Genomic DNA, 24,096 nt, shown 5'->3' with positions numbered 1-24,096 from the left:
AACGATTTGTTTTAATCAATAATTGCTTATATAGCACAATAAATAGTAGTTATACGACATAAAGTCATTTTAAGTGTTCCTCTTGTGAAGCATTCATAACTGGTGTAAAAACAGAAGATGAATGATTGACACTATTATATTAGAGCTGTAATCATGAATAATATGTCTTAATATTTTATAGAGAATTAGTATTGTATTGTATTATATTTATGATAATAATTCTTATATTCTTGTATTCAAAGATCAAGTTAATTATGCATACACATTTCTTCACTCTCTATGACAACAGAGCTTCATACACGGATGAAGGCCATAAGATGCAGCTGAACAAACATCACACAAATTTTCCCCAAATTTATTTTTTGTCTTTACTCGCCTGATTTCAAAAAAGTTGGGATGCTGCAGAAAACATCAATAATACAGAATGTGATCATTCTGACCTCATCAGCTTCATTGATTTTTGTAAATATCTGCTTATTCTGAATTTGATGCAGCAGCATGTTTCAAACAAGTTGAGACAGGAGCAACTAAAGACTGAGAAAGTTGTGGAAAGCTCCAAAAACCTGTTTGGAACATTCCAAAGTAAACAGGTAACAGGTGATAGTATCATGATTGGGTATGAAAGGAGTATTCTGGAAAGGTTCAGTCATTCACACAGACGCAAGGATGGAGCGAGGTTCACCACTTGATGTTACTGCATTGAATAACTTAACATAACTGCAAAAGGTTGCATTCTGTTTCTTTTCACTCTCACACAGCGTCCCAACTTTTTTGGAATTGGAGTTGTAATAAACATGCACAGCGTTCACTGACAATGAATTTCAGTAGATTTTCTATAATCCCTATATTTGTAATACACTGTACAATATGTGCTTGTAGCGACTAAGTCATGATTAACTTCTTTTCTGTTTGTGTTTAGGCAACTCAAAGCATTAAGTTTAGACTAGAGGGCTTTTACACCAGTTTCACATCACTCAGTTCAAGGCCGTTATTTCCAGTGGGGAGGGCGAAACTGCACGCGCCATAGCAACAAGCATAATGCCGATTTATCAGCAGGTTTACTGGTCAACGTTCAACTAAACTGGACCACAAGTACGCTGACCTCCACAAGGTGCATCCAGTGGAATTCAAGCTGCATGGTGAAACCACCAACAAGGAAAGGTGGTGGTCTTTGGAGCACACGACATGATGTGCTTACTTGCTAGCGTTTAACCAAAACTAGAAACCTTGCCTAACTGTAACCAAAGTGCAAATGTTGCCTAAATCTAACCATATGCAGCACTCTGCCTTATGCTTTATACTGTCCACCATCCACCTCAACCACCTCCTTACAAGCTGTGTGCAGTTAAAGAACAGGCAGCATTTACATTATACAAACATATAATATATTGTTTTGTTATATTTGTTCAGCTGTGTAATCACATATCATTAGTTATGACTGCAGCTCCATTATACTCAGTTACAGAATATTTCATATAAAATAAAAACTAGATATCCGATTACAATTACACTACAGTGTGTAATCAACCATTTATTAAGTCTTTGTATACTGCTTATAAATGATACATGGGGGGTGTTAAAATAAAGTGTCATCGATCAAACTCGTACAGGCAAAAAAGCTGACAACTATTCTACCTGAAGGGCCCGTTTTTGCGGAAGTGTTCCCTGAAGGTGTGTTGCTCCACGTCGAACGAGGCACACTTTCGACGCAGGCTGGCCACCTCGATGGCCTGCAGAGGCGCCACCTGCTGTTTGACTAAGAGAGCCTGCTTTCTCACATTGTTCCACTTCTCTGGCAACTCCTGCAGATGGACAGATAGATAAACAGATAGATATAGAGAGAGGGAGATGAATAGAAGGAGATAAAAGCAAGGCAGACAGGAGTGACAGATGATGAATTGCCAGAAGGAATAGTGCAGAACAGAGATGGGTGATTGGAAGACACAAAGAAAAAGTAAAAGAAAAGGCTCTGTGTCAGCTGAAAGAAACAGAAGACAGAATATATGCTGGTAAAAAGAATGTGAAGTGACTGAACATCAGTCCTTACCTCTAACTGCTTATGGACCACATCAGGCAGCTCCTGCTCATAGACCTTCAGCAGAGCGATGGTTTGCTGCAGGGGCTCAAACATAGCATCTGTGGTGTTTTGTCTTTCCTTAACAGCCAGCAGGTGACCCATGACACCCACAAGGCCACAGTAGTCACCCTCCTCCACCCGCTGGCTCAGGCCAGCCTCAGCCACAATAATAAACTTCTCCAGATCTGACAGACTGAGGACACATGATGAGGACAATGATCAATAAAGGCGCATATATTAATGGCTCATTCAATGTGTACAATTGGTCAGTTATGCACCCCAGCGAGTGCTACTCAACCGGTGAAATCAGATGTGTAATGTTATCTGATGACGACGCACAGACACACAGATGTTTATCCATTTCTAGTGGAGAGACACTATCAGGCTTCATTATGGTGTTGGAGTCTGAGCCATTCTATGGACTTTAAATCAGAATATCTCAGTCTTTAATGATTCTTCTTCTAAATTTCTCACCTGCAAGCTTTATGCAAATGTAATATTAAATCTAACTCATGGCAAATCTACTTAGCCCCTTTAATATATAAGAGTAGTATGTCAAAGGCAGTTGGACTTGTTGTATTCTTCAAGGCTTGCCACTCATTCAATAAGGCTCATCAGCTCAATTGATGCAGGTAAAATTTTTGCCATTAATGTACTTATAGTATGAATGCTAAGGTACATCTACAAATGTGCCTTTTACTTGTCATTTAGATTTGAATATTTAACCTTACACTTAAGGATATAAAGAAAACTTAACATCAAACGGAAAACATTTATATGTAACATGTGAAAATGTAGTGTAGAGCCCCAGTCACACGGCACAGCTAATTTCATGAGTGTATCCTCACAAAATAGGCAGTGTTCAAAGCTCGGTGACGTAGAGTCCTCATACAGCTAGCTGATAAACCTACAACAGCTAACAGGCCAGCCACCAGCCAGCTGGAGCATGCAAGTCAGCAGAATTATGCTTGTCAACGGGAACAAGCTAATCAGCCGGGTACATACTAGTCACTGTGAACATGCTAGCGCTAGTCAGCCACAATTGCTCTCCAAGCTAGCTCTGTCACCAACAGTAAATTCACACAGTTCTTATCCTTTCCCATAAGTGTACGTGCCATGCAAAAACACCCCACTTTCAACACTATCAAAATTCACCAGCTGAGCTTAGCTCAGCACAGTGAGTTTACTTCATCCCTGTGAGAGAATCCACTTATTTCTGAAATTATATTTGAAATGAACAGATTTGACAGCAGAATTTTGCTTTTTTAATTGATGTGGTGCCTTACCAATACAGAAGACCACAGTAAGTACTGAAGGGTCCTAAAGTCATAAAACTGACTCAGTAATGGCAGTTAGTCAGCAATACCTAAAATATAATATCTAAAGTTTGCTAACATTAGCCACAAAAAGCTACTGGTCGTATTAGACCAAGTACAGCTATAGCAGCTAAACTTAAAAAATGATTGTACTTCACCTGTTCGTTACATGGTCGACAAGGTGCTGTTTGAACATGAAGCTCCACTTTTTGATGATGTTGAGCAAGGCACTCTTCATGTTACGGCCATCCACCTTCATCCACCCGAGGAACACACGCACCGGCACCAGACCCTGCACCTCCTCGTAGAGCTTCTCGTACCTACAGTATGGCAACAAACAGGTTTTAGTCACGTAACTAAGCTAAACCAAACTCAAATACTTATTTCAACTGTTCTTTAACTTCAACTTCAGTTTCACTCAAAAAACAAAGACTCTAAATCGAAAGGCAACCCTTTAGAGGAGATGACCATAAAAATGACAACAGATGGAAAATTAAGAACACACACAAACATACACTCACGTCCACTTGACCAATACCCACCCATCCACCTGCTCTCTAAAGTTATCCAGTGTTGGTGGGCTCTCTGAGACACTGTCGTCAGGGTAACCCTCCGTCTCCTGGCTGCTGAGAACGGGACCATAAAGAAGGAACTGACGCATGAACTCCTTCCTGTCATCCACATAAAGATAGCTGTAGCGCTCCAAAGAGTTGCGAAACTCGCAGCACGCCGCCATGACGTCCTGCACCCGTTCCATGAGGAGATGGCGCATGTCTGCCAAATCAGCCATGTCCTCCATGTCAGCCTGAGGGGACATTTTAATAGGTTTCTTGGACAAGTGGCACGTTGATGCGAGTGATTTGCATTTCAGATATTGCAAATGAAAAAGGATTACAAGTTGTAGATGTTGGGGGTCTGCATCAAGCTGTCAGTACCTGGTAGTGGGGGAAGGGGTTGTGCTGAGCGAGGCGCGGCACCAGTGATGAGATTCTGAACACATCATTGATGAGGCTCTCCACCAACTCAAAGAAACTGTCCCCCACCCCAAAGTCTAGAGGTGGAGTGAACACCATGTCGGGAACCTTCAGATCCAGTTGAGCTTCAAATAGAGGGGCCGAAGACGCTTTCTGGTCTGGACCCAAAGGAAACAAATGGCAACAGATGAAGCTACAGTGGAAACACTGTGAGAGTCTAACGTATGGATTTGTTATGACTTGTTACTTTGAAGATTAAATATCGTGAAATGAAGAAAACATACAAAGGAGAATTCATAGTGAGGTTAAAAAGTCAGTCCCCCACTTTGGCCCAGGGTTAAAATATCTCAACAACTATTAGATTGATTGCCATTAAATTCATGGTTCCCAGAGGATGAAGCTTAAAATGATAAATGAGCCTATAGTTTTTCATTTTGTGCCAACAACAGGTCAAGATATGCTTTGTGTTTAGTGCTAATTAGAAACTACTAGCATGCTAACATGCTAAAATATGATGGTAAACATTATGCCTGCATCGGCATGCTAAATATTGTCACTGTGAGCATGTTAGCATGCTGACGGTAGTATGTTGCTGAAACAAAATGCAAAAATGTACCATCTGGTAAACATGATGATATACACCTGAGCAAACTTTAAATGCTGATGAGGACCTTGCACTATAACCAAAAGCTCGAGAACAAGGGAATAAACAGACCCCAGGTTCAGGTTGTTTTGTGAAGTGAAGAGATGTGATGGTATATATCAATTCAGTTGAGAGTTTATAAGAACATTGAAGACATTTCTAGTTTGATTATTATTTAATTCATGGATTTAGTCACTGTATTTCTGCAACAAAAGAAATAAATCCGAAATAAGTGAAAGTTGAGACGTGTTGTGATGTGTTCGCAAAAATCAGATGTGGACCTTTGAGTAAAAAGTATGAGAACCACTGTTCTAGAGGACTGCCATGCTAAGAGATCATGAAAGACTGTTTGAATCCTCACAAGGTGAGAGGCAAAAGAACGTGTAGAATAAGGAGGAGAAGAAGAAGAAGTGGACACAGTAGCAGCCTGGCAACCATCCATCACATCTTGAACCACATCCCAGTCCATCTAAACTGGTTGACAAAACTCCTGCCAGCAAGTAAGTCCAGACCAATTTCATGTCCACAGCCAATACAGGCGGACACCCAATTGACATCAAAACCCCAAAGGATGTGTTGCTAAGATGCTGTCCAAGTCAGAGCTGGCTGGAGGATGATGTTTTTGGTTTGGTTTTTTTGGGATATTACATTCAGGGCTGGCAGCAACATTCTGGCTTTCAGACAACAGTAGTAACACCATTATCACTACAGCAATATTAACTGTGAGCCTTTCTTCTTGTGACTCCAGTTGTCTGTGTACCCTTTGTTCATTAACGTCCTACCAGTGTTGTCCAGGAAGAACTTGAGAGAGCACTCGATGCTGTTGAAGAATCCATCGATAATCATGTCGTCGATGTACTCCACGTAGGCCTTCCACTCCTCAGAGGTCTGCTCGCCTCTAAACAGCTCCAGATTGCTCTAAGACACGGAAAGCGTGACACTGCTGAATCATCACTACCACATTTGGAAATAATAATTAAATTTCAAGGCAAGTCAGTATCCGCTGACTTCATGATGACCCTGTAGAATGATGAAATGTGAGTGAAACTTAAAGCCAGTTTAATGTATCACACAAGCGTGAGGAAATTCTTTTTCAGCACCTTAAGCAGAAAGTGGATCTTTTCTCCAGAGGACCGTATCAGACTGTAAAACCTGTCCAGCCTCTCTGCCCTGTCCTCCAGACTGAGCAGTGCGTCTTTCCTGCCCTCCTTCCTGTCATACATGGGGCTGGCCCAGGACCTCATGCAGCTCTGGATCTCCTCCACGTTGTCCTTGGTCCTCTGAAGCCGGCTCTCCAGGTCGCAGACGGAGTCTCGCACCTCCTGGATGTACTGCCAAATATCTAGATGGGAATGGACGACAGAGATGAGTGTCTGAGAGGTCAAAAGGATAGAAAATAAATGAAAAAATGAAGCTAGAATGGAGTGTGTGACTAAAACACTTGAATCTCCAAGAAAATCTCGAGCCAGAGCTTTTTGTCTCTGACCATTTTGATGCCTTAGGCCATGATCTTGAAGTTTTCAGCATGTCTCTACTGAGCTATAATCAACATATTTCAGCAACTTTCACTTGTGGATGTCCTGAACATGTTTTAGGTTCCAGTGTATGCTTTCATTCTATTTTGGATTATTTTTTACCTAGTAGTTTTTTGAATTAGCATGCTAGCTAGTTAGCACAAAACACAACGCAGAGCTGAGGCTGAGGTTAATTCGAATGACGTTAGTTTTGCAGGTGCTTAGCCATTAAATTAAGTACTGGCGAAATGGTGTTTTTGACCTGATTAAGGTTAGGGATCACTAAAGTGACAACAATTTGTCCTGATGGGAATATGGATACCGATACCAAATTTCATGGCAGTCCATGAGATGCTTCAGCCTGGACAGCCCGTCTGACCTACAGACCCACATTGCCATCCCTACAATCACACCACTCTTACAGTTGATTGGCTCGGGCCTTTCATAGTAGAGCCAGACTAATAAAGCGGCTGGATTGATACATCAGCTCGGTCTTTATCTTGGTCACAATACTTTAAAAACCACAAAGGGGTCCTTATCAAAAATGCTTAAATGTTTAGCATTAGTTTCAATGGGAAAAATACACAGTCACTGGGCTTCTTAAACTCTCAGTTCTTCAAATCCAATGTTAATCCTTAATTTCGTTTGCAATTCAGGATGCAGTCACAAAATAGGTGGCAGCTAGTAGTTTCAATTGGCATGACAACAAGCAGCCTCCAACAGTGTCCCCCTACAGAGTCTGACTGCAAACTCCTCTCAGCATCAGGAGCTCAGTGAAGTGTGAGCAGTGGGTTTATTTAACAATAAAATGCTGCATTGAACATCAGTGTGACAGGCTTCCAAACTGAACTGGGTGTTTGACATTAATTACAAAAACTTCTCAAAGTGCTTGATACATGGAGCACACAGATACAGCAATAATATGCATGTATCAGCTCTAAAATGGAATGAATGCAATGTTTCCCTACATGTGGGAAACACTTCTTTTTCACTGAAATGATGTCAGTCAGTTGCAAGTATGGGGAATATACGCACGCACACACACGCACATGGCACGACACAGCAAAGATATGTGTGCAGCTACTCTATGCTCTGCAGAGGGACCTTAAGCGTATTCCCACAGACAGTCGGGTGCATTGGCTTGTACCATAAACACTTTTCATTTCCTCTACGTTCTTCTGGGAATCCTGGAGTCAGAGAAACGAACAGCACGTCTGCAAGCGGAGTGTCAAGCAAAGCTTATCAATGATTGAATGCCTCTCCTACTCTCATTTTATACGTTTTTCAGAATTCAAAGCATCTCCGTTCATGTCAAATCTCAGTAAAGCCTGCTCTACACTCGAACTGACAGGGATGGAGGGAAACACCTGCGAGGAGGAAGGTTTCTAGAATAAACTGTGAATTTTCATATAAATGAATATCTGCTTGACCACTGTGTATTGCTGTTTACATCATATACTGAAACATTGCAAACGCATATCTGCATATATTCAGAGAGCTTTAACATTTGCTGTTCTTTCCAAAACAAAATCTCCCAGTGACACGAGTACAGCACTGACACAATACTGCAGTGCTGCAGCATTAGGATTTTGGGTAGGAAGCAGGAGCAGTGACAGCCACTCAGACTTTAACTACAGCGTGAGGAAAAGATATTGCAGAGCTGGACTTGCTCTCTAATTAGCAACATGGCATTCAACATGTCAAGAAAAGTAAACAAAAGGCAACCTGTAGTGTAGATTACCACCTTAAGGAATAGTTCAGCATTTTGGGAAATACTCTCGTTGGTTTCAATCCTGAGAGTGAGGTGGGAAGATGAATATCAATCTTGTGTGAGTTAAAAGGGCCTTCAACACTCGAAAAGGAGACATTTAAACATGCCATTCGTCAAGAGCTGTATCTGGTAGTTATCGGTTAGTGTCCTGACCTTGGCTGTTCCAGTTCAGGCTCTCCTCTGCCTTTTTCAGCTGAGCGTCGATGTCCCTGAGCTGGCCCTGAACCAGAGGATGCTCCACGTCGAGCATCGAGTGCATCACCTGCAGCCAGACGGTGGGAGAGAGAGAAAGATGTGATGTGATTTTCAGCTCCCATTAAGTGCGTACAGAAATATCATTTTAATATAACTCTCTGTGCCCTTTCAGTGGCCACACAGAGGCCCAGAGCATCAAGACAGGATGTCATCCTCATTAAAGTCAGTGTTTCTGGATCGTTCCGTGTTGCCATGACTTAATTGGACTTGAACTTTTAGCTACCTGAAGCAATGAAATGCTGGATTTTTAATATGTATTCATCTCATTGAATGAGCTGCGATACGTGTGGTTGAGCTTTGTGGGAGCTGTCCTCTGTGAGGCTGAGTTAATTACATCAGTGATTGCTCCTACATTGTTTTATGCTACATTATTAAAATTGCCATTTTGCCCCCATGCCCACTTCCCATTAAGACCAACAATAGAATTAAGTGTTTGATAGTGTCTGTGGCAAAGAGAAGCATATTTTATGCACTAAATTTCATTAAGCAAATACACACAGTGCACATCCGTATTAGCATAATTTGAGAATAAATGTCTGTTTATTAACTTTCTGCATGCACACCAATCACTGCGGTCCAGTTGAGTAGAATGCAACTGATCCAAGCCATGAGTTTGACATTTCTGAAAAAGCATCAGAGAGCAGCAAAAAAAACATCTACAGAAAATTTTGCAGCCCCAGAAGGCTGGAATGCTCTTTAAATACCAGAAAACATGGATGGATGAAAAAAATAGACAGACAACATTACTGATCTTAGATGTTTACCACTAATGTCCTGAGGGTGGTGCTACAAGTTCATTTAGTGTTTATATGTTCTACACAAATCCCATAGCTGAAAAGTTCATTTTGAGATATAAAAGTGAAAAGTTGGAAATATGACCAGAGGATGGCGCTAAAGAGACAAAATCATTAGGATATTAAGAATTTAACCAATATCTTGTCAAGAACCAAAATGCAGGACAAATTGAAATTGTGACCTCATGGTTGCACTAGAAGATCATCAGGTGATCCTCACAGTAGCAGTATTCATGCTCTGGCGACAACGAATGTCTGGACCAAGTTTTTTGGCAATCTAGTCAACAGTTAGCTGGACTGACAAATGGATTTTATGGCACCACCGCATGCTGTGGTGTCAAAAAGGGACTTTCGAGGCACTGCTGCAACCTATAAGCTGAGGATTGACAGAGACAGCTGAAGGTGTTAGTAAGCTCATTGTCAGTAGCCTTCCTAGTCTGTCTATGGCAACTGTAAGAAAAAAAATAGGTTGCAAAAAAATGTTGCATAACTCTCTACAGCAAAGCAAAAAATGCAGTCTTCACTGTGACTCCTGAAGACGTATTGTACTAACACATTTATACTGTTATAGAAAACACAGATCCCAACACAATTTGAGAAGTCACCAGTCATCAGTTAGCAGTACCATCGCCAGCTGATCTCAGAGCTGTGTGGGAGAACTGATCCAATTAGCAATGCTATGTTAATAGCAGTTGATGTTTGCCAGACAGCTGTAGAAGAAAGTATCTCATGTATATGTATATGCAACATAAAATTACTCCGATATTTGCTAAAATGTAGGCGAAATGCGATCACAAGCAGCAGACACCAATCACACACTTCTGCTGCAGGACATCAAGAGACAAAATGATTGAGTCAGAGCACTTCCTTGCTGCTGAAATGTAGAAGGTCAATAAGATAACATTGCAATCATGTTGATCAGCAGTACACTTGTGAGCACATTACTTGCTAGCATAAGTGCTAGCTCGGCCACCCCTGTCAGTCACGTGACCCATTGGAGGTCACTGCGGTCCCTCCAGAGTACCACTTTAGAAGTCATGGCTCTGACATCAAACCGCTGAGGTGAGTGAGTGTAATCAGCCTTTAAAAACCCTGTCTTCACAGCTTTTAGCCTAATCTAAGCTGACCTTGTTATATCTGGTCACCGTGAGCTCCAGGTTGGCCACATACTGCCACAGCTGCCTCCTGATGGTGTAGATCTGCACTGCAGTTTCAGGGATGGCCTCCGTCTGTCTGGCCTCCAAATACTTCACTTCCCGCAGGACAGACGCCAGCTAGGAAGAGGTGCACAGGGAAATCAGAGGCACTGGAAGGCGCGAAGACATTTACAACCAGACCATATAACTTAAAGTTTCAGTTTTATCAGTAAAGGCTGCCAACATCTTTACTTTTAAGACCAATTACACTATAAAAAAAGATTTAAAAAATCAAATATTCAGTACTAAAGTAAAGTAGGAAGTGTTTAGGGCAGAGTGACCCAACATTATTGACTTTAAATGAAAAATGGAAATACTGAAACAACTCAATAAAAAGATAAATGTTCATACAAAATACAACTTTATTTATTCATACTCTCCCATGCAGCTGCAGGCAGGTGTATGACACTGCCTGGAAGATATATAATATATCACCAAACTAATAAATCACTCAGATCCTGTCCACAGGTATTGAAAGCAAAAGGATGACAAGCAGCGACACATCTAACTGCCTGTCTTGGATCAGTTTTTCTAGCATGTGGGCCCGATGTAAAAACCTGTGGGTTGAAGTTGACTGAGATCAGCTGAGTGGTCGGGTCTCTGCTGATTAATGGCAGGCTGAGGTTGTACTGAGAACGCTCGCCCACGGTCTCTGTCCATGTCTCATACAGGCTGGTTGAGTATCTGGAATACCAAACACAAGGAACACAATCTGCCATCACAATCAAACAAAATGTATTATCACAGAAAAACAATTTATACCTCTCCCGCCAGGGTACGGCATTGTTTCATATTCCCATTAAGAGGGCCGGGGTTTTTATTTATCAAGGCCACAGGTGTGAAAACGGCTCACATTACGGAAATTAACGTAAGCAACAGAAAGAAGCGGCTAAAAGGCATATGATTGAGCCATTCTTCGAATCCTCTGAGGTTGTAAACAGAACGAGAGGCGCGATCTGCTTGTCCACATCAAGCAGACAATAGGGCAGAGAGAGAGGTAGCGCAGAAGGAGGGTTAGATGTTGGCGTGGGGGGGTAATATGAGGATAAACGCTGATTCATCTGGCTGGGAACAGAGAATATGTCAGGGCTCTGTACAGCTATATCAATCTGTAAATAGCCACGATTATGATGAGAACTTCAGCGCGCACTGTGTGCTCCTTATTGGATTTCTGCTGTGAGCTTCATTTCCTGATAGTGGCACCGCAGACGCAGAGGCAATCAAATGCCTTGGTCATGGCCATAAATCACGCTGCATTTTGTCTGTGAGGGTAATGAGTGAGCATGCCCGTCCTGTTCCTGACTGGAATATGTATAATAATGGTGGCGTTCATCGGAGGCAGCGGCAATGATTATTACAGTATAACAAGGGCTCTAATTTCTGATTTGAGTAAATTGAGGGCAAAGAACTGGCGTTGTTCATCATTCCATTACTCTGGGTGGGGGACATAAAGTGAAGGAGTGATGTGAAGCGAGTGAAGCATAAAGAATGGTCGGGGTGTGTGTTAGCGTGTCTGTGTGTGCACACTGTGATATGCATCTCATTCACAAAAGACTTTCGCACACATCTGGGGAGACTGCACACACACACACACAAACACACACACACACACAAGCACTTGGACATTTACTGGCTATATTGATGCCTCAAGCTTGAACCTCACTGTGATCTAACACCAGTACAAAATATCAGAAAGAAGTGAGAAATGTCCATCATTATTTCCTTAATACATGCTGACATTCAAATAGCTTGTTTTGATGAACCGCTCAGAGGCCTTCAGTTTGCTATGATAGAAAACAAGGAATCAAATCTTCATATTTGACAAGTAGAAACCATTTGATCTTTGTTCTCTTTGTTTGAAAAATATGACTTTGATAGACAATCTATCAAAAATGTTACTGATTCATTTTCTGTTGCTCCACTAATTGACTGACTTTGTTGTTTCTCTAAAATGTGCTTAAAGCCACTTGAATTTCAAACAAGGGTGTTGCAACAATGCACACACTGTCAAGAATGAAGAATACATAGCTGGTTTAGCTTCTCTTTAGGTCATTGTTTTAGCTTTTTGGCCATAAGTGTACTGTTTATTTCAGTGTCAGCACTGTCAACAACCCATATAGTCAACAGCACCACAAACTGCAGCCTACAAAATGATCATATCAACTCCTCTAAAACAGTTCCAACAAAAGCTGAACATTATAACCTTCATGATTTACTGCAGAACTGTTGGATTAGACTGCATTAGCTCTGGTGTGCCTAATTACCTAATTATCTAACCTGGCAACTGAGTGCATTTACCCTACACTATTTTAATTGAGTGTCTGAATTGTGAGTGAAAAATATAGATACAATATAAATATGTATACATGCATATATAGTGCAATCAAATATTCTTACAATGAAAAGTAAAAAATAGTGTCCGTGGCATGAACAGTACTGCTAACAATCCCATGATGCAATGCATCAATGTAATGGATGTGAAAATTACAGCCACGTCTGGGTCTCGCAAGCACACTGAATCACAACAAAACACCTGTGGTGATGATGTAAAATGACGATGATTCCAAAATGTCTAAAACCTTAATTTAGCAGTCGTGATTCTTACATTAGCCCCAAACTCAAGCTGTAACCTGGACGTGACCCTGTGGCGCAGTGAAAAGAGCAAAACATGTTCACCTGTGGGATGAGGACATTTCTTTAGAAGTGTAGCAATAGAAAATCTCTTTGTGTCTTTTTGTCTCTTTGACTCTCACACAACTCAGTTTGATTTCACACAAACAGCAACCCCCCAACCCAATGGGACGCTTTATCTTGCAGGTTTTGATGTTGGATGTGGTCTAAAAGGCCATTTCTCACTTGGCATCAGTGAGCAGTGACAGAGCATATGGGATTATGGGAGTCCTGTGAAATAATCTGCAGAGCAGCGCCGCAGTAATGAGAACATAAATCATGCCCCGAGCTGCATGTCTACATGATATTCCACAGGGGCTGCTTCATAAATGTTATACACTCAACGAACAAAAACACAAAGGTTCAGTTTGAAAACAGAATTGGTGTGAAATTACATTACATTACATTAAAAATCATGTCAGCGACTGAGCAAATATCTGATATATGTTGTTGGCTTTTATATTTATAGTCCAATAAGAGGGCGTCCGATTCTGTCACTGTCTATTCTGTTTAATCCTCCTTCCTGTTCTTTTATTCAACAACACATACATCTTAGCATGATGACATATAGTGTAATACACTGAGATAAGATCCACACGCACCTGTCCAGCAGTTGCATCATCTCCTCATACTTCTGGATGACCCTGGTTCCTTCTGCAGACTCCAGGCACCTGCAGAGAAGATGAAATTTTACAACCCATGCAAAGGTTATATCCAATATCGTTCAGTGGCCAATATTCCAAAACATCGTTTTTATGAAGCCTTTAAAACAGCTCACAGAGCGATTAATTCACAGTGAGACCACATGCATGACCACACCAAAATTCATTTTTTAATCTGCCGTGTTAGAGACGAGAGAGGACGCTCACGGGTAGGAGAGGTGTCTGAATTTGGAGAAGGGGGTCTGGAAGCGCTGCTGTAGCTCCTGGGCCCATCTCAGCCCACCGGCTACTGCTGGCATATTCTTATTCACTGGAGTCCCACCTGAGGAGGTCAGGAATCATTACGTACACACATAATTACCACAAAGTCAGTGAAAGTTTACATGCACACTAATTTTCCACTACATCCTGACATTAATTGGACTATGCACAGCTGCATGTAAATGGAGGAATTTTCAGTTTCATTAGCCAGGTAAACAGCTTAGTTTGAATTTTTTTTTAAATGAGGGCAACAAAGGGAATATTTTCAACACCTCCGGCTGATTAGACTCTTGTCAGGTTGTAGCTGGGTGGAGCTATGCTGGATCCTGTGCATCACAAAAATCAATGTACCAATAAGAACAATGTCAGGGCACGTTGTCCCACCTTAATGGGCGCAACAAAACTGAAAGAACAACAATGGAGCTGTCTATTACGTCCAGATACCCACTCACACAGTCCTGACAAGAGGTCTAATGGGGCAACATACTGTGAGTGAAAACACGTTGTGTCACTGTTTGGGTGGACTGTGGCTGCGTAGGCAGTTTAAGGGTTTTCAATGACTTGGATTTCAAGGATCTCTCTTGATCACTCGCTTTTTAATTAAGAAGTTTTAAAGTGAAGGTGATCCCAAGTTTAATCTCTACAACAACCAATGTGCCCTTTCAAAGTGTCCTTGAGGAGTTCTTATGGGTCTCACTGCTGAGATGAAAGTCACATTCTCACTCAGACTTCTTTTTGGGGGCAGTCCATGCCTTTATTAGAGAATTCACACAAGAGACGTGGCAGTAAATGAGGGGAGAGAGAGATGGAAATGATATGGTCCAAAGGTCCCAAGTTGGACCCAAACTGCGGACACAGTGGTTCCTGCTAGGGGCCATAAATCTCCGGGCCACCAGGGCACCCCATCTCACTCAAACCTAAAACTTTTACCTCTAATGCCAATTAGTCATGAAGACAGTATTGATTTTATGGCCCCAAGTTTTGAGAAATTTGACTCTGAGATTTCTGCCTCCACCTCAATACAGTGGAGAAAAAAATCACTCCATTTAAACTTAACTTCATGAATCATGATCATTTGCATCATGTATAAAGTGCTCAGCATTGTTGCATCAAGTTGTTTTTCATTTCATTGCCAGACTTTTTGAGGACACTGCGCAACATAGTGCATGAATCTCACAATCAGAAACCAAACACTCAATAAAGTAAACATAGTGGACTGTATAATAAATAGGGAGTGACTTTGAGCACAGCTCATAGCGGCTGACCGTGTGTTTATGGTGCACTCAGAATAACAGGGACACTGTTTCTGCAGAGGCATGCTGCTGCTGATCTTTTTAATGTTTAATGTGGACAAGCTAAATCAGAAATATCTAAAGAGCCTCTTTCTATATCTAAAGAATATAGAAAGAGGCTACTAGATGCGGGTAAGAAAATGTATGTGTGGTTTAAACACTTTGGACACTAAACTAACCCTGATCTTCTCTAATCTTTAGCATTACTATTCTCGTCTTCATATTAACCAAAACAATCTAAAGCTGACTTATGTTGAAACTTTGCTCACTCGTACGTCTCTCTGTGAAGTGACTAAACTGAACAAGCATTATGTAGAATGAAGGCACTGCTGCCACTCTCACCCAGCTCCTCTCCAGTCTGGATGTGCTTGTTGTAAAGGAGTTTACAGCAGTCCAGCTCTTTCTCAAACATGGAGACAAGGAGAGGGTATCTATCCAGAGCATCTGCGGCCACTAAGGGGCGCTCCAGCAGACTACCAAACATATCCAGAACCTGCAGACATCAGATAAGAGAAATGGCTTCCAATAAACATGCGTGGATGTATGTGTGTGTGTGAGAGGACCAGCGAGAGATGAAGTTCTCAGACCTTGAAGGCGTGCTCCAGTCCGGAGGCGTCCTCAAAGGCCTGACAGAAGATGGCTCCTAGTCGTCGGTCTGCGTCATCCACCTTAAGTTTGAACTCCCTCACATCTTCCTCACACTCCTGCAGGGCAGATAGCTCAGCTAGACGACAGCCAAAACACCACACAGCAGTGCGAGCTAACGCAGAGCCAGCACAGCATATTCCTTTTCACATCTCACTGACTCAAAGCCATCCAGCGGGGAGTTCTGACTGGGTCTTACAAGCAAAGTAAATTGCTTTTCTTGCTATAACTCAGGAACATCTTGGTTAAGCAACTAGATGGCACTGAAAAAAAAAGTCTATTTGGGCAGAAAAACAATTTGCTCCACAAACGCTGGAGTGACCAGGCTGTGGTGGCGTTTGCCAGCAGTATTCAAGGGTAAAAATGACACAGCCTTGTGAAAATGAAGTGACCTTCAAAGTTGCTCTACAAAATCACAGCCCGTTTTTCCCAGCAGGGAAGTGAACAAAACCCTCATGCACCCTCCTATGTACCGTGTTGCTGAGGTCCAGGCAGTCATAGGGCTTCTCTGTGAAGAATTTGTACACGTCCACGAACTCTTGGTGGAGCATCTGGACCTGCTGGCTGAGGGCTCGGCCTCGGATGCCTCCAATCTCCAATTTCTCAAGCTTCAGCAGGTCCACAGCTGTCAACAGGATGTCCTGCAGGAAAAACGAAATGGAGCTAAACAGGCCTCACTTTTCACATAGGGCAAATTAAAGTTTGACATCTCAATCCCATGCAGATGTTTCTCAATGATTCTGCACCATTTCAGTAATGAAAATGTTTCAATACTCACCTTAATGGTTTTGACCCTGTTCATAAAGCGGTCAAGTCCAGAGAAGACCAACAGTGGGGAAAAGTCCCAAGGCCTCACAGAGTTCCCGTTCCTCTGGTACTGGCTCAGATTGGCCCTACGGTCCTCGTAAGTGCTCCTGAAGAGCTGCAGGATCTCCAGGCTCGTCTGCACCTTCAGGAGACTCTCTGAAACCTCGCCTCTCAGAAGCTCCTCTGGAACTAGATAAGCTCGGGCCTGGTGTTGGAGAGCAGCAACAGGTCAGTTCTGCTGTAGCAACAGCTGAATGTTTAGTTAATATTTAGGAAAGCAGTGAGCAGTTACTGCTGCGTCTGCCACACAATGATGTCAGTGTTCTGTATTTGAAACAGGCAACAAGAAGTCATAACTAAATGAAACTATAAATAAATGCATACTTAAGACTCTTTTAAATGGTTCTCCTTTCAAAACAGTTAGTGAAGTAAGGTGTACTATAAATACTGTGTTTTCATCCAACTGATGGAATTAATGTTAATAAGATCGCCAAAGCTGATTAAATCTGGCACTTAGTTGTCAGCTGTCATGTAAGCCAGCACAATGGATGTTTACCAGCTAGAAACCTGCAGTCCAAAAACTACTCGGACATTGAAGTGGTCAATCAGCCACGCCTATTACTGTAAGCTGCATATGTGCTGTTCATGAAGAGTAATCTTGTCAGGTGTAGCTTCAGTAACTGAGGTGAGCTGCGAACTCCGATAACCGACCTCTCCCCCCTCACCCCTGCTGGCAGGTTTACACTGGAAACCATGGGGGGAATATAAAGTTAGCCCCTCACTTTCTGAAAATAACTTAAGTGCCTTCAAAAGCTCCACATTCACTGTCCACACCTAAATTAATAAAAAATTAGAATTCAAAATAAAATTCAAATGATTGATTACATTTTGTATAGAAATATGAAGCACAAAAGCACAATATAAACTGAAATGATGAGGGCCACGGAGCAAGTTTGCTTATGTTTGCATAAAAACTGGAAGCAGGGGGAAACAGCTAGCCTTGGTCTGTCCACAGCTCAAAAAAATCTTTTGAGGCTCACAGATTGACATGTTTTGTTATTTTGTGTAAAATCTGTACACAAACAGAAATGTAAAAATGACGAGTTGATTTAAGTGCTGGAACTATTTCTTGGCCTGGCACAGTGATTTCCTGGAGTGACCACTTTACTGTGGCTTCAGTAAGCCCTTGTGCCCAGTAAAGAACAGTTCCAGCTCCTAACTCCTGTAAAACCACAACTTCCAGTCTTTATGCTAAGCTAACAGTATTCTGGCTCTGCCTTTATACTTAACAGATAGACATGTGAATGGTATCAATCTTATGTCACTCTCGGCAAGAACGCCTTTGTACTGCATTTTTACGTAACGCCGACACCCTTTGTTTCATATGACACTATGCTTACATGATGAATATTCCTTCAAGGGGAAATGTTGCTAATATTACACAGTGACACGTCATGTAATCATGGCTAGGCGGACCTCTTGCAGAGCGCGATACATATACGTATGTACCACGCTCTGTGACTGTCAGCCATACTTTGCACTGTCTTTGTTTGTTGTTATTGTTGTTGTGCAGTGCATGCCTACATATACATATGTATGCATGCACTGCACTGTACTGCACTATGATGTATTATCTTTGTGTTCTTAATTTGTGAATGTGACTTTTCATCTGCTGCTAAGTATCTGATGTCTTGGTCCACTCTAAGCGGCAGGTGTGGGCCACCACATGTAGATCTATTTTAACTATCCATGAATTTGCACTTTAACAACTGGCACTTTACACCCGGCACTTTATAGAATCCACACTGCACTTTATGTGTATGTATGAATGGGTATTTTAATGTGAACTCCTTGTGTACTGTTTTTTTTTTTATATATATATTCCTTCTTTTCTTGACTTGTCTACCTCCTATGTGTCTGTCTGTCTATTACCTGCCAAGGGACTACGGATGTAAATTAGCAGGCTTGCTAACTCCGACACATACACACATGACACATGTACTCACATACTGATATTCATTAATGTGTATTGTCCCTTTCAAATAAATAAATCAATAAAAATAAATAAATCAAATAAAACACCCAGAGAAACCCGGGCAGGATGGTGTTCCAGATAGGATCACCAGTTGGTCTCTGAGGCTCTGGGTGAAATAAACAGAGACTCCCATGTGTACGCTGCCAGATGCATTGTGGGTACTTAAATGCCACAGGATATACACCAAAAGAGGAGGCCTAGTGGGCTAATCCAATCCTGGTTTATAGTCTTTGCTGGGAGAGGGTTTCTGGTAAATTACACATTCTGTCAGCAAAACTGTACACAAAGAAACAAAAGAGAATTTGATAGCATGAACAGCGAAAGCCTTTGTAGCTGTAAAGAATTCCACCCACAGTAAATCTTTCTGAACAGAAAATCTAAGAAAAAAAAATCCCAGTACCACCCACCCACTCCTATTTCCTTTTACTGGCAGGTGATCTCTGACAAGTGCAGTTTAGACACACCACAATAATGACTACTTAGCAACAAGGATTGTTACCATGAAAAATAAAACTAAAAGAAACAGGCTCTTGGGATTGGATTCCCACTTGACACAGAGAGGACTTGCTGACCTGCTGTATGAGGAGGTTGCAGGTCTCCTGCAGTAGAACAATGAGGCGCGCTGGGGTGTTGTAGTATCTGGAGTTGGCCCACACCAGGCACACTGTGTGCATCAAAGGGCCAATCTGACCCCTGACATCTGGAAACTCAGCGTTCTCCATGTCCTCAAACAGGCGCTGCAGGGGCCTCAAGTAGGTGCAGATGTCCTTCGCCTCCTCCAAGGCTGGCGAGTGAAGATGTGATCAAAGTCAGTTCAACAACAAAAAGCCATAGTGCATGTGCAAAAGTAGATGTATCTACCTCAGAAAGCAGGACTCTTTTCATTTCTCTATAATGTCAGGTGTATATATTGTGTCATTACCTGCAACGACGTCCTGCTGCATGTTAGTAAAAGCAGGAAAATAGCTGCTCTCGACAGCCTCCAACAACATCGCCATTTTATCCACCTTTGAGGATTTTAACTGGGACTGGATGCACTCCAGATCTGCAAATCTTCAAGGAGAAAAAAGGGACAACAAAATGTTTTCTATCACACTTGTAGAAAACCACAGATTGAGTTGCACCACAAGGCTGCATCAAAACGAATATCTTAGCTAGTAAAGCCTTTACCTGTGCTGCAGGCCATAATAGCAATGAGCTACTGTATGAAAACAGAAAGTCACTGTAGCATCACAAATACTAACATAACTGACAAAAATAAATATTAAGCTTAACTACCAATCCTTTGTAAATGTAGGTATGATTTTACTTCTGTGTGTATGTATGGCAATATATATTCCACAGTTAGTAGCATACAGTGAGAGGGAAATATCCAAATATGCTAACTATCATGCTATATAACATTAGCAATATCTAGCAGCCATTTGCTGTTTTGTTATTCCAGGTATACTGGGATGTTTTTATGAAATCTAATTTACATTTTTTTCTGGTTTATATTGTTATTAAACATATTTATCGAGTGTCAAGGTCAGTTACCTGTTTTACTCCTCAGTCCAGCATACTGTGTATTAGCAGCTAATGTACACTGTAATGTTAGCTTGCTGCAAGCAATGGCATCAGTTAGCTCGGTTGGCTACACAACAGCATCAAGTGTCAAGTAAGATATCTCAGCCGTATTTCTCATTAGCTAACTAGCTAATTTACGCTTCAATGTAAAAGAGTCGTATTAGCCGCTAATAGTAATGTTAGCCTGCGGTAAACCAGCGTTCATTTTGTCAGATGCAACAGCTCTGCCTGGCCGTGGTGTGCATAGTTATAAACAATCTACGTATGAACGAGTACATGTGGTGAAGTAGTTGCTTCACTTAGCACACAGTTACATTACAGATGGAGTACAAACAAGTTTTTGTCACATTTGTGCAGAGGATAAGCAAATGATAAAAGTAGTGGCTATAGGCCCCATAAGAAATAATTCTGCTGTGTTAGTACGAGAAAGAAATAAAAGGAGAGCACTGGGCTCCAAATTACATTTTTCACTTGATAGCACAGGTGTTCTGAAACTCGAATAATTAGTAGCACCAGCAAAAACTTCCAAAACTCTAAAACAATTCAACTTTGAGGTCCTGTAGGGACGTGCTATTGCAACATAATCACGACACTGGAGCGAGCGCTCCCCAGAAGTTGCCGGCGGATGTGCAGCGTCTGTAATAACAGAGATGCTGACCTGTTCTTCCAGAAGAGCAGCTCTGCGTGTGGCGTGGGGTTTTTGCCTTCCAGCAGAGCCTCAGAGGAGTCCTCCTTCAGGACGGAGCGGATCTGATGGCTCCACTCAATCACTGCTGACTCCAAGGAGTGGATGATGCTCTTATCCACTATTCCCCCCCTGTGAAGTTTCACAGGTAAACCACTTCTGAATGCAGACGTGGAACAAATGATGCGTTGACGTGAAGTTTTATGTCTCAGGTGCTTGTTTACCTTTTGTCTGTCTCCAGGGCAGCTTGCTCTACTCTCTCGGAGCCTGCAGGGAGAGGCAGCAGAGTCTTGCCTTGGACTTGGCCGGACACCACAAACACACTGGTCTTCAGGGAGTGGACGTGGCGTTTGACATCCTGAGACACAACCTGTGGCCACTCTGTGTGGTTCCTACTGTTAGACAGTAGTGGGGCCACAACCTGGAGGAGGACAAGGAAAACATGACAAAAAGTCTGCTTTGGAGTAGACTTTTGATAAAAACAGTTGTGGAACAACTATTCAGATATTTTATTGAAGTGAAAGCAGTCCAAGTGGAAGTTTTGCATTCAAAATCACACTTAAGTATCAAAAGTAAAAGTACCCATTATTCAGCAGATTGGCCCACGCCAGTGTTTTATCACATATAGCATATTGCATTATGGGAATAATTAATGTTGTAGCTGGCTGAGGTGGAGCTAAGCTGAACTACTGTCTATCCTATGAGGAAGGTTGTTTTTAAGATTGTACCATGGTTTAAAAACTCATATTATTTTTTGTATGTGAAACCTTCATATGTGCAATGTAACAGTGCTGATAGATACAGTCAGGCTGGATTACACTGGGGCCCCAGACCTTCAGGGGGCCCAAAGGCCTTAAACCACCGTGTGGTAATTAGTTTGTGATAATGTAATTATTTGCACATTTGCTCATGGGCCTACTTTATGCATCACTAGATGGTGGGGGCCTCAAGGCGGCAATCCATCTATCTTTCAGAAGGGCCCTAATTTAAAATCTAGTTTTAAAGCCTTTATTATTTCAGTAAATATTGTGCTTACGTAACCTTAATTAATGTGCACATTACATCTTGGTTTACTTTATGAACTCAAGTTCATCCTTTTCATTTATGTAGCCAATTATGATTAATTGCCCTGTACAATACACTGTACTAAATAATATATTTTTAGTAGCAGTTCTTTATATTATTTTGTACTTCTGCTGTAGAATTAAGTTTTTTCTTATCATTACTCTGATCCTTATTAGAAATGTTTCTTTCATATAATTTTTATATTGTCATGTCAATATTTAAGATGTTCATCACGGCCCCCTTTAGATCCTACCTACTGTTGTTTTACTTGGGACAATAAGATAGTGAGTTTAACAGTAACAAATGTAACAAGTTCAGCACTAGAAGAGTCTTATGTGAACCATGAGAGACTGAAGTTGGGTGTTTTACTGCCCTTCCATGTTGGTGTTGATTAAAGGTGATTATTTGAGGACAAACTGTTGCTGCTAACCAAAGTCTGGAGAATACTACACATCAACAAAACAGGGTTACGCTCAGGTGCATTTCAACAAGAAAATCTGTGGTTAATCAAAAAAAAAAGAAAGGAAAAACTTAATACTAATACATTTTAAGTGAAAAGTTCATAAAATCCAGTTACTACAAACCGGTGGTAAAACAAGTTACCACTGAAACAACTGTTACTTAAGTCAAAGTATTATCAGCCACAGATCCTTTAAGTATCCTGTGTGAAACTTTTGATTTGAGAGAAATATTACTGTATATGTGCCCATTTTGTTTTATTATGACTCAGGCATTGATATATGGGGTGCATGTCAGTGTTGTAGCTGCTCAGGATGAAACTTATTTGCTTGATCGTAGCTACAGCAGTCACATACATGTCCCAAACTTCCCTCTAAAATACAGGGCAGTAGAAGTATAGCACGCTTAGCTTCTGTCCACCACCACTAGCTGTTTGCAAATTAGAAACTAATGCACACAATGCACAGAGAGTGAGAAATAAGACGGGGGTTGGTGGGTGGGGTGTGAACAGGGGCCCCGCTCACTTTGGCCCCTGTGCTGCTTTGGTGCTAATCCGGCCCTGGTTAGGTGGTGCATAAAGTTCAGTTTTTGCTGTAGAAACTATGTGAAGAAGAGGACTTGAGTGAATGTGCTTCAACCACATGATGCCTAACAGTTGTGCTGGTGACAAAGTCATTTATCTCATTTAGAGCTCCACTCTGAGCTCTGCAGCTTTACTGCGTGTGGGGGAAAAAATGAACGTGGTCAAGTTACAGCAGCCCGAACAATAATTAACACATGCTGCTCTGCTGCTTACCTCCTCAACTAGAGCAGAAAACTGATCCAGCAGAGCGTAAGACAAGTCCCCGTAGACCAGGTTTTCCCTCATGGAGTCTGGACTCAGCGCCGCCTTGCTTCGCTTCACAAAGTACACCGCCTTGTTTTTGGAGGCGTCCGTGAAGGCGGCGGCGGGCTGCAGCAGCCCGGCCGCGGTCACCGACACCACCAGGGTCCTCCGCTCGGCTCCGTCCAGGAACTCCTGCAGCACCTGCCTGCTGTCCTCGCTGGACAAGAGCTTCTGCCATTTGTCCTGTTTCAGCCGCAGAGTCCGCAGCACGTAGTCCGCTATGAAGTCCAGTCTTTTGTCCTCGGCAGGTGGCTCCTCCATGCTGTCCCGGGTCGGTCCGGATGAGTGTATGAACTGATTGTGTCTCGGCCTCCATAGTAACGCAGTGTTTGTATTAATCAGGCAGTTGCTTAGGGGACACGAGCGACCTGGAGCTGACCCAGGATCAGGGCATCCCTCCGCCCGTCGAGCTGCTGATTGACACCCATTGTTCCCCGTCAGCCTTTTGTTTGAGTTTCAGGGGAAGTTGTGGCCACCAGAAGCGATACTGTTCGGGAGGTATAAGACCATTAAAGTGCAGTGA

The 24,096-nt window shown here is 42.0% G+C and overlaps 1 protein-coding gene across 1 annotated transcript in view; it reads right to left on the bottom strand.

Moving 5' to 3' along the window:
* Positions 1 to 23,834, bottom strand: part of dnah9 (dynein, axonemal, heavy chain 9) — a 128,776-nt gene extending 104,942 nt beyond the window's left edge. The window contains exons 1-21 of the mRNA XM_041963466.1: positions 23,484 to 23,834; positions 21,388 to 21,584; positions 21,137 to 21,295; positions 19,835 to 19,965; positions 19,485 to 19,696; positions 16,849 to 17,082; positions 16,544 to 16,711; positions 16,013 to 16,129; positions 15,768 to 15,918; positions 14,080 to 14,194; positions 13,813 to 13,881; positions 11,098 to 11,224; positions 10,472 to 10,618; positions 8,449 to 8,557; positions 6,111 to 6,352; positions 5,793 to 5,928; positions 4,329 to 4,525; positions 3,936 to 4,198; positions 3,552 to 3,713; positions 2,048 to 2,270; positions 1,636 to 1,802 (exon numbers count right to left, since the gene is read on the bottom strand). Of these exons, the coding sequence (XP_041819400.1) occupies positions 1,636 to 1,802; positions 2,048 to 2,270; positions 3,552 to 3,713; positions 3,936 to 4,198; positions 4,329 to 4,525; positions 5,793 to 5,928; positions 6,111 to 6,352; positions 8,449 to 8,557; positions 10,472 to 10,618; positions 11,098 to 11,224; positions 13,813 to 13,881; positions 14,080 to 14,194; positions 15,768 to 15,918; positions 16,013 to 16,129; positions 16,544 to 16,711; positions 16,849 to 17,082; positions 19,485 to 19,696; positions 19,835 to 19,965; positions 21,137 to 21,295; positions 21,388 to 21,584; positions 23,484 to 23,834 (3,677 nt within the window). The remainder of the gene's footprint in view (positions 1 to 1,635; positions 1,803 to 2,047; positions 2,271 to 3,551; positions 3,714 to 3,935; positions 4,199 to 4,328; positions 4,526 to 5,792; positions 5,929 to 6,110; positions 6,353 to 8,448; positions 8,558 to 10,471; positions 10,619 to 11,097; positions 11,225 to 13,812; positions 13,882 to 14,079; positions 14,195 to 15,767; positions 15,919 to 16,012; positions 16,130 to 16,543; positions 16,712 to 16,848; positions 17,083 to 19,484; positions 19,697 to 19,834; positions 19,966 to 21,136; positions 21,296 to 21,387; positions 21,585 to 23,483) is intronic.
* Between the last annotated feature and the right edge of the window lie 262 nt (positions 23,835 to 24,096).

Source organism: Chelmon rostratus, chromosome 21 (genome assembly GCF_017976325.1).
Source record: "Chelmon rostratus isolate fCheRos1 chromosome 21, fCheRos1.pri, whole genome shotgun sequence".
Lineage (NCBI taxonomy): Eukaryota > Metazoa > Chordata > Actinopteri > Chaetodontiformes > Chaetodontidae > Chelmon > Chelmon rostratus.
This window is presented reverse-complemented; position numbering and strand designations above follow the sequence as displayed.